Source organism: Oryzias latipes, chromosome 12 (genome assembly GCF_053564925.1).
Source record: "Oryzias latipes strain Hd-rR chromosome 12, Olatipes_Hd-rR_3.1".
Lineage (NCBI taxonomy): Eukaryota > Metazoa > Chordata > Actinopteri > Beloniformes > Adrianichthyidae > Oryzias > Oryzias latipes.
In genome coordinates, this window is record NC_136248.1 from 4,384,294 (window position 1) to 4,395,230 (window position 10,937).

The 10,937-nt window shown below is 46.9% G+C and overlaps 1 protein-coding gene and 1 long non-coding RNA gene across 2 annotated transcripts; one reads left to right on the forward strand and one right to left on the reverse strand.

The window, feature by feature from the left end:
* Positions 1 to 129: 129 nt before the first annotated feature.
* phpt1 (phosphohistidine phosphatase 1) lies at positions 130 to 2,752 on the forward strand. Its single transcript, XM_004075092.5, has 3 exons — positions 130 to 510; positions 585 to 712; positions 2,454 to 2,752. The coding sequence occupies exons 1-3, from the start codon at positions 345 to 347 to the stop codon at positions 2,544 to 2,546; spliced, it is 387 nt and encodes a 128-aa protein (XP_004075140.1). The 5' UTR covers positions 130 to 344; the 3' UTR covers positions 2,547 to 2,752.
* A 73-nt stretch (positions 2,753 to 2,825) lies between these two features.
* On the reverse strand, positions 2,826 to 10,856 carry LOC144996277 (uncharacterized). The gene is made up of 2 exons (XR_013659278.1): positions 10,794 to 10,856; positions 2,826 to 3,317 (listed from the first exon to the last, which is right to left on the reverse strand). It is a non-coding gene; the product is annotated as an uncharacterized LOC144996277 (long non-coding RNA).
* Between the last annotated feature and the right edge of the window lie 81 nt (positions 10,857 to 10,937).

Consider the following 10,937-nt stretch of genomic DNA (forward strand, 5'->3'; position numbering starts at 1 on the left):
AAAACAACACTTATTTGTATTTTTTAATTTAAATACTCGTGTTAGATTGTCTTTTTGTGTACTTTCATAGATCATAAACTTTTCAGTCAGTAATTTTTTTAGAACCAGGATTTATTTTGAAGGGCAACCGGAAGTAGCCTGGCCCGGCGGAATGTTCGTGTTCTAGGTTGAGCTGTGGAGCGGTCGCTTTCTTCTTTATTTTATTCATTTCTATAAAATACATTGTATTGAAACAACGAATAAAATATTAATAATACACTGCGCCCTCTGTATAAAGATACAGGGCTTTTCAACTAAACAGCAGCCTTCGTTAAGCTGGCCGCGTGCTCGCTCCGTGCTTGGTGATGTGCACGCAGACCAGGGCCGCGGCTCTCATGGCCAACATCCCGGAGGCGGATATCGACCCGTCCGGGGTGTTCAAGTACGTCCTGATCAGGGTCCACAGCCGGGAGGAGGGCGACGACTCGGAGGTGGACATAGTCCGCGGCTACGGCTGGGCCGGCTACCATGGTGCGTTCAGGGACCTCTCCCATCCGGACACGTTTCTGAGTCAGCGCTGCACTAACTGTCTGTCCCGTCTGCAGCGGACATCTATGATAAGGTCTCCGAGGAGCTGGAGAAGGGCGGAGTCCTGGACTGTGAGTGTCTTGGAGGAGGGAGGATCAAACACGACCCCGAAGCGAAGAAGATCCACGTGTACGGATACTCGCAGGTACGAAGGCTCGCCGTGAAGGCGGCATGCAGCTAAACGCCTGTTCCTGAACGTGCATGGTATTCACACTGGGCGAGCTGGGAGGGGCTTCGGTTCACTAAACCACTCCTCAGCTTTTTTAAGTTAAGTTAGTTGTTGTCTGATTTTGACACTAGACAATTTTTGTTGTTGTCGTCTCCACCTCCTGCAAATTTCATGACAAAATAAAAGTTAGCAGTGTTTTGTTTTTTTTGTTAGAAAGCCTCTGTGTCCAAGCAGTGAATGCTGGAACATGATGAGGTCATGTGACCAGTTTTGAGTGAGCTGATTGGCCAATGTCCACAAACATAAAGGAGCAGATGTAGCAATAATGAAACACTTTAAGAATGTGGTATTTTTTAATAAAGTAACTGTTATATTATTGTTTTATTATTTTTTTTTAAATCAGTCATGACTTTTAAAAAATATTTCATCATATTTTTACCTTTACGTTTAATATTTTTGCAGACTTTGTTGACATTACCTCTCCGACTTTCTCTTTATATTGTCAGCTTAAAATGTAAAAAGAAAAAGTCTAGTGTAAACAACATGTGAGCTTTAAAAGGTGTTTCTTCTTTTTAGCTAAATTATTTTATAGACATTATATGTCACGCTGAAGGTGTTGGTGTTTACTCATCTCACAGCATTGGTGTAGCTTCAAAATTGAACTGTACCACTTTCTTGATTAGTTTTCTAATCTATTATTTAACACTAAGGAAAAAATTGATTTGAAATCAACTTTCATTGTTGTAGTTCGTTTGCAATGATGGCTCTTTCTTAGATTGGACAAGTAATGAGAAAGTTAGGACACTAAGAACACTCTTCTTTGAGTCGGGTCACAAAATATGGAAGCATTTGTGTAGCTACACATTTACCAGGGAACTTTTGGAAAATGAAATGTCAAATACCATTTTCATTATCATTTAAAAGCATTTCTGGTTTTATTTTTAATTATGCTACACAAATGCTTCCATACAAAAATGTTGCTGTTTTTTTCTTTACATTTCAGGAATAAAATTACGCCCCACGTGATCACTAAAAATGCCATAACTTTTTTTATTTATTTACCCATCTGAATGATCATAATACCATTGGAAAGGTTTCTTTAAGTCCAGTCTGATGCAAAGATCAGGGCAATCCAATGAATTTAAAAATTTAAAACATTCTAATAATAATAATGCTTATAAATGTGTTAACTAAGTAATCAATAAACCTTAGTAGACTTATTGCACCAATACATGTTTTACTAACACCCTAAAAATTCTATTATAATGCTTGTTAATGCGTTAACAAAGTTTGTTGAGGAATCTTAATACAAAGTGTTACCAAAAGAGATTTACACAAAATTACACAAATTTGCTGTTGCCAGTAGCGACAGCAAATAAAAAAACACTCCTTGAACCACCGTAACTCTTAGACCGTTTCCTCAGTTAATTTGACTTCTGGATTGTGAATCAGAAAAGCAGCCTTTGTGCCAATATGCAGCACTTTGTTAGTAAAGTGACAAATAAATCAGCTTGTTTTCGTTGATGGCATTAGGACTTTATTGCAGTAAAATGTTGCAAATCTGTGCAAAGATGCTTTTTTTTCCCGCTTAAGGACCCATTTAAATGACTTAAAGTTCGTAAACGGTTGAAGAGTTCTTGTAGTTCAAAGAGGGTTAATACCTGGATTACTCCACATGGCAGGTCACATGACTAATGCTGATGCTTTGTCATCACAGGGATTTGGGAGGGCCAACCACGCGGTGGCCACCGAGAAGCTGAAGGCCCGCTTCCCCGGTTATGAGGTGACCTGGGCTAATGAAGGGTACTGAAGCCTCTGGAGAGCCACACCTGCTGGAGGCAGAGCCTGGGACGAAGAGGAGAACACCAGACGGTCCATTTCTCATCTGAGACTTGTGCGACACGGACTCACAACATCACAAAGTCATTCTTCAGGTTCAACAAGCAAACTCCTGAAGATTTACTATGTGGTGTTTGTTTTCAGTTTAGCTTTTGTAATAAATGGAAAAATCCTGAAGTGTGTTTCTTGCAGTCTATGAATTCATGTCATCTCAGGACAATCAGACTAAAGTCGTCAAACTGAAATCCGCTGAAGAGTCAGAAATCCTTTAATGTCATTGTTACACAAGCAGCTTGTGACACAAAAATGCTGCTGCTCTCCAGCTGTTTGAACAATATAAAATAAAGGAATATATAGAATAAAAAGAGGAAAACAATAGAGAACTATAGATATATATACAGATATTCAGACATGCATGTATTAATCATTATTGCACTTCCTGAACTGCTAAATATTGCACACGACTGGTTTTTAGTTGTTACAGATTTTATTTTATTAATTTTTTTTGTAAGGTACATATGTTGTTTAGCAGGTTGAAGTTCTCTGGGTAAGAAACAGTCTCGAGTCTGTTGGTGCCAGCCTTGCGAGGTCCGTACCGCCGGCCCGAGGGTAGCAGTTGGAACCAGTGGTGGTTGGGCTGGTGGGAGTCGTTGATGACATGTTTCGTGCCGGATGAGCCGGTAGTGTCCTCTAGGCTGGGCAGGGGGTAGCCGGTGATCTTCCGGGCAGAGTTGATCACCCTCTGCAGAAGAACAGAAGAGAAAAAAGGAAAGATGAAACTTCAGATACAGGAATCTGGGGCAGAAATAACATCTGTTTTGGTTTGGATCCAACCTGAAAAGGTGGAGTTTTGAGAACAGCTGAAACATGTCCATGCTTTGTGGACATTGTGCTTCCACCCTTTTCTCAGGCAGGTCAGAGGTCGCGGTAGTCAAGAGAGACATACGCACAGAGAATAGAAAAAATCACTCCTCACATAATTGACTTCGACCAGACTGGATTCATCAAAGGCAGACACTCGGATGATAATGTCCGTAGACTAGTTAATATAATAGACTTTGCCACCATTAAAAAACAGGAAATGACGGTACTATCGCTGGATGCTGAAAAAGCCTTTGACAGAGTTAATTGGAAGTTCCTTATTGCTGCCCTCCATAAGTTTGGTTTTGGAGAAGCATTCATCAATTGGATCAAAATATTATATCACAACCCCAATGCATCAGTTAGAACTAATAAACAGACTTCAAACAGGTTTTTTCTTGGAAGAGGAACCAGACAGGGCTGCCCACTCTCTCCTTCTCTTTTTGCTATATTCATTGAGCCTTTAGCTGCAGCAATAAGACAGAATGAGAGCATTATAGGAATAAAAACCAAACACAGCCATCATAAAATTAGTCTTTATGCGGATGACATATTACTGTTTTTAAGGAATTTACATTCTGTAAATGAAACAGCAATGATCATAAATGAATTCTCCTCCATATCAGACTATTCCATTAATTGGAATAAGTCTGTTTTATTACCACTCAACAGGAATATGGAACAAAGACTCACAATTCCAGTTAAAACAGGAAATATCAAATATCTGGGTATCTACTTTTCCCCCAAACTATCAGAACTGGTGCAGCTAAACCACACCCCATTACTGAAAAGCATACAGGACGATCTAACACGCTGGACCAACCTGCCTCTGTCCCTTATGGGCAAGGTAGCCACGGTTAAAATGAAAATCTTACCCAAGGTTAATTATCTCTTCTCAATGATTCCCACACAACCGCCATTAAAATGGTTCAAAACATTAGACTCATCCATATCAAGCTTTCTATGGAACAACAAACCTGCAAGAATTAGTCTAAAAACTTTAAAATCTGCAAAAAGCTGTGGAGGATTAGAACTACCTAATTTCCACAAATACTTTCTTGCAAATAGATTACAATATATCTTAAAATGGTTAAAAAATAATCCAGAAACCAACTCATGGTTAGACTTGGAACAGGTGTTATGTGGAAAGATCAACCTGTCACAGCTACCATTTATTAGCCAAACAGTTAAAAAACAGGATTGTTTCAAAAGCATTAATATAAATGCCACCTTAACAGCCTGGTGGGAATTTCTCAAAATATCAAAATCATCAATTCAACCGTGCAAAATGACACCCATCTGGAACAACCCGGACATCCTTATTAACAAAAAAATGATTCACTTCCCAGCTTGGCAAGCAGGGGGCATAAAACAACTAGAGCACGTAATTATTGATAGAAGATTCATAACCCCCCAGGAACTTCAAGACAAACATGGAATAAATAACTTCTTGGAATATCAGCAACTTAAATCAAGTATTACTAAAAAGTATAAAATTAAAGACGACGATTTAAAGCTACCAGATGTAGTTACCACTCTGATTAATTTTTCAATGAATAGAACTCTCTCCAAAATATACAAACTTTTATGTAATTTAGATAACAATATTGCCCTTCCAACAAAAAAATGGGATGCAGATTTGAGCATCAGCACAGATGAAAGCTTCTGGTCAGAACTTTGTCTAAACACCTTTAAACTGACAAAAAGTCCAAATCTGCAGCTAATCCATCTCAAAACTCTTCACAGAATTTACTACACTGGACAGAGGATGTTCAAGATGGGTCTCAGTAACTCAGACATTTGCGAGCACTGTGATAATAATCTACCCGACAGCTACATGCACGCACTGTGGTTCTGCACTCCTGTCAGGGCTCTCTGGCAGCAGGTATGTGCCGATTTATCAGTCTGGCTTAAGGTTTCAATCACTGCCTCACCGTCACTTTGTGTGCTTGGTGACATGAGTGCCATCGATATAGAAGAAGGATTAGCATCTATCATTTTCATAACCCTTTGTATTGCCAAAAAAACTATTTTAATAAATTGGAAAAACAAGAAAAATATAAACATAAGTCAACACAGAAATCTGCTGTTTGATCATATCAGCTTGGAAAAAATGTCAGCCCAAAGCTCAAGTAACTTTGAAAGAATTCAGTCTCTCTGGTCTCCTGTGGTTGACTCCATGACTTAGGGGGTGGAGGGCCTGGTCGTCGCTGCTCCTTGCCCTTCTGCCGTGGTTTGGGGTGGGGGTCGGGGCTTCCGGTGCCTGGCGGGGGCGGTGGGGGGCTCCGTTGGTCGGGGGGTCGGGTCCGGTGCCTGGGTGGGGCGGGCTGGGGCGCTGCGTGGTCCTCTGGGCTTGGGTGTGGGGGTGCGTGGTGGGGGGGTGGGGTGGTGGTCTGGCTTGGCTTGGGGGGGTGGTCCCTTTGCCTGTGCTGGGGGGGGTTGGCGGGGGGCCCTGCTCGGGTGGGGGGGGCCCAGCGGCGCCGGATGGGCTGCCCATCTGCACCTGGGGCTGGGATCGGCCCTTCCCTGGCTCTGGGACGGGACGGGGCAACCCTCTCGGGGCCCCCGGTCACTCTGGGTGTCACCCGCTTCGGCTGCGGGGTCTGGGGTGGGGTGGGGTGGGGGGCTTGTCGGCCCTGTCCTGTGGGGGGGCGTTCTGGGGGGGAGGGGGGGCCCATTATTAGTACGGGTCGGGGGGGCTAGCGGGTCGGGGTCTCCGCTGAGGCAATCAGTGGTTGCCTCGGCCGGTTGGCCTCCTCGGTCCCGTCGAGGCCTGACCAGAGCTCTTCTAGGGCCGGCGTCTGGGGGTGGGGGCCTGGGCTTGCTCCGGGGGGGGGCGACGCTTTCTGGCTCCTCTCTCTCTGTGTGGGGTGGGTGGTGCCGGGCCTGGGGTGTCGGCGCCTCCGGGGGTGGGCCCCTGGGCTGGGTGGCCCTGGCCCCTTTGCTGGGGGTGGGCTGGGGGACGGCTGTTTGACCACCGGGGGACAGTCTACCAGCTGTCCCCAACTTACCCCCTTCCTTATATAACCTCATATTAGGGTGAGGGGGTGGGGGGTTTAGCCTGCGATGCGCCTTGGGGGGGGGCTACTTGGGAGTGGCCCCCCTCCTATGGTTGCCGTATGGAGTGGGCCCCCCCTCTTTCGGTTTTATTTGCACCTTAGACACGTAGGGTCCTTGGTAGGGGGGGTGCTTGGACATCACTGCCAGCAAGCAGCAGATGTCCTCCTGGCACCCTACCCGCCAATTTTAACCGCACCTTAGACATTTAGGGCCCCTTGGTGTGGAGGGTGAGGGGACATCACTGTGAGTAATCAGGAGATGTCCCCTTAGTGCCCTACTCGCCAATTTTAACTGCACCCCCCTTAGTACACACACCCCTCCCCCTTCAATATATACATTCAAACATAAACACACACACATGCACACAAACACCCTCTCAAACACCCATACACGCACACACATTTTACAAGGAAGGTGGGACCTGGGTCCATCTGTCCCCTACCCCGTCCCTGGTGGGGGGTGTGGGCCCCTTGGCGATGGCGGCCGTGTCCCTTGGGTGCCGGCTCCCTGGGCCCGGCGGTGCTCTCTCCGCACGGTGGGGGGGTTCATATTACACCTGAGCCGGGGGTGTTCGTGTCCCTGGGGGGTGGGTCCTGGTCCTTGCCCCTGGGCGCTGGGCCCCGCCAAACTTCCAACATGGCCGAGCCTGGTCGGGCCATATTTATAACATCCCTTATGGGCCGCCCTTTTTTCCCCGGGGTTCCCCCCTCCTGGGCGGGGGCGGCGGGCCCCTGCCTTGCTCCTACCTGGACCTACCTGGGCCGGGTGGGTGGCTGCCTGGAGTGCGGAGCGGGTCTCCCTTGGGGGGTCCTGGCTCGTACCTGGGGTCGGGGCGGGGGGATGCCCGGAACTCCTGGGTGGTGGTGGGGTGCTCGTCTGGGGCTGTGGGCGTCCCTCTCCGGTGGGGCCCTGCGTTGGGCTCTTCCGGCGCGGCGGGGGGCTGCTTTCCTGGCTGGGCTGGGGCGGCGCTCTCTTTCCCTCTGCGCCTCCCTGCTCTCTGGCTCTGGGGGCCTCGCGGCGGTCCTGCTGGCCCTGGCCTGGGTGGCGGTCTTGGTCGCCCGGGGGGCGGTTGTTCCCTGCCTGTTCCCGTGTGGCGCTGGGGGAATTCCGGCTGCCGCTGCTGCTGCGGCGGGGGTATGGGTGTGGGGGTGGCTGGGCGCTCCTCCTCCTTCTTTTCACATTCCACCATCCATTTTAGAAGAACATAAACACTCACCTGAGCACAGGTGTTAGCTCACCTTTGCACTAATAGTTTGCATGATTGAATGAATGAAAGATTTCACACTAGTTGGTTTAAAGGCATAAGTATGCGTTCGTGAACACTATCTGTTTTGTGTGCATGTTGACATGTGGACATTTCTGCGGCTAGCAGGTGTGTTGATAATATTTGAGTGTGTGTGAACAGGCCCCGCCCTTTTTGTACTACATTTGAACCGTACCGTAACGATAAACAACCAGTAAACCTGCCTGCTCTATGCTGCTTCATGGTCTTACCCCCCTTCCCCTCCTATTATCACCCTCCTACCCCCCCCTCTCTCTAACGTCCCTCTCTCTTGTTCCCCTCTTTCCTTTTCCGTCCGGTCCAACACCAAAGATTTTCAAACATGATTGAAATTAATAAAGTTTGGCCTCAATTACAAAAGGGGTTTATTCAGACATACCTTTGGTTTGTCTGAAGATGAATAACCCCTCTTGTTAGAATAAAATATGTCCAACACAAGAGGCCCTCAGCTCTCATCTGTTTGCCTAGCTGTTGGACAGGACAAGTTAAAAAAAAAAAAAAAAAAAAAAAAAAAAAAAAAAAAAAAAAGAGAGACATACGCAGCAGTCTGTCAGGAACTCGCACGTTTTAGGAGGACCTTCTAGCTGTGAGGTGAACACTGAGCAGTCACGCCTCTTTGCTAACCGTTGATTAAACTTAGCTTAGTGCTTACTGCATGTCTCTGGATTAGCATCATTTAAGGGGCTGAGCAGAATTTAAAACGGCTGCATGTATACACACAGAAAAAAAAAACTCAAAGAGCTGCTTAGCACTTTAAACACAAAGCATCGTCGCAGAAGAAACGCATTCAAAGGTAATATGTTTTTGTGTTGGAACTTGAATGTACTGTTTTGTCAAATGGACATAAAGAGCCTTCAAATGTGTAAACAAATGATGACATTTTGACAGAACCCCCCAGATCTAAGCAAAGAGCTAAACCCCGGAGATCCAACCGCAGCGGCCCATTAACTAAGAAGGGTCAATCGGTGATGTGGAAAATCACTGTGAGGAAAACACTGGAGTGGAAAGAAAATGTAAAAGGAATAAAATACATAAAAGTAAAAACAGATACAAAGAACCGGATAAGTAAACAAATAAACTTGCATTGATGAACGCATTCATCAATGCAGCCATGCAACCATCACTGCATCCATCACTGTAACCACGCATCCATCACTACATCCATCACTGCAGCCACGCATCCATCACTGCATCCACGCATCCATCACTGCAGCCACGCATCCATCACTGCATCCACGCATCCATCACTGCATCCGCGCATCCATCACTGCATCCACGCATCCATCACTGCAGCCACGCATCCATCACTGCATCCATCACTGTAACCACGTATCCATCGCTACATCCATCACTGCAACCACGCATCCATCACTGCAACCACGCATCCATCACTGCAGCCATGCAGTCATCACTGCAACCACGCATCCATAACTGCAGCCATCACTGCAAACACGCATCCATCACTGCAACCATCACTGCAACCACGCATCCATCACTGCAGCCATCACTGCAACCATCACTGCAACCACGCACCCATTACTGCAGCCATGCAACCATCACTGCATCCATCACTGCATCCACACATCCATCACTGCATCCCCGCATCCATCACTGCATCCACACATCCATCACTGCATCCCCGCATCCATCACTGCAACCACGCATCCATAACTGCAGCCATCACTGCAACCACGCATCCATCACTGCAACCATCACTGCAACCACGCATCCATCACTGCAACCACGCATCCATCACTGCAGCCACGCATCCATCACTGCATCCAAGCATCCATCACTGCAGCCATGCAGCAATCACTGCGACCTCACAGCCATCACTGCAACCATCAGTGCAGCCACGCATTCATCACTGCAGCCATGCAATCATCACTGCATCCATCACTGTAACCACGTATCCATCGCTACATCCATCACTGCAACCACGCATCCATCACTGCAACCACGCATCCATCACTGCAGCCATGCAGTCATCACTGCAACCACGCATCCATAACTGCAGCCATCACTGCAAACACGCATCCATCACTGCAACCATCACTGCAACCACGCATCCATCACTGCAGCCATCACTGCAACCATCACTGCAACCACGCACCCATTACTGCAGCCATGCAGCCAGCACTGGAACCTCACATCCATCACTGCAGCCACGCATCCATCACTGCAACCACGCATCCATCACTGCAGCCACCCTTCCATCACTGCAGCCACGCATCCATCACTACATCCATCACTGCACCCACGCATTCATCACTGCAACCACACAGCCATCACTGAAGCCATGCAATCATCATTGCAACCACGTCCATCACTGCAGCCTCACATCCATCCCTGCAACATCACTGCAACCATGCAACCATCACTGCAAACACGCATCCATCAATGCAACCATCACTGCAACCACGCATCCATCACTGCAGCCACCCTTCCATCACTGCAGCCATGCAATCATCATTGCAACCACATCCATCACTGCAGCCTTACATCCATCCCTGCAACCATCACTGCAACCATGCAACCATCACTGCAAACACGCATCCATCACTGCAACCATCACTGCAACCACGCATCTATCACTGCAGCCTTCACTGCAACATCACATCCATCACTGCAACCATCACTGCAAACACACATCCATCACTGCAACCATCACTGCAACCACACAAATCCTTCACTGCAAACACGCATCCATCACTGCAGCAATGCAACCATCACTACAAACATGTAGCCATTACTGCAACCATCACTGCAACCACGCATCCATCCCTGCAACTATGCATCCATCACTGCAGCCATCACTGTGACAATCCATGCAACTTAGATTTTCCTCAGGCTGAACAAAAAACGAAACCATCTAACCATTTATAATCGTCTTAAAGTTTTGAAATCCATTTCAGTCCTGATCTGCCCATCAAAGCCAGACAGATGTACCAGTTTGTAATGCTTTTTTCATGATCCAAAATGGTTCCATAGAACAGTTCTTCTACTTTTACTTACCAACGGGCAGAAACCTGCAGCAGATCTAAACTACACTAGAGCAGCAGTTTTAAGATGGGGGGGGGGGGGTTTCTTATCTTCCAGATACTGCTCTTTCAGACACGTGGTGCTATAATACTTAATAATTATGAGTGGTGTCATCCA

What these genes read in the sequence shown, in the direction of transcription:
- phpt1 (XM_004075092.5), top strand. Translation starts at nt 345, where the DNA reads ATGTGCACGCAGACCAGGGCCGCGGCTCTCATGGCCAACATCCCGGAG. An exon ending in CGGCTGGGCCGGCTACCATG is followed by an intron (nt 511 to 584) that starts GTGCGTTCAGGG and finishes TCCCGTCTGCAG; the next exon opens with CGGACATCTATGATAAGGTC. An exon ending in ACGTGTACGGATACTCGCAG is followed by an intron (nt 713 to 2,453) that starts GTACGAAGGCTC and finishes TTGTCATCACAG; the next exon opens with GGATTTGGGAGGGCCAACCA.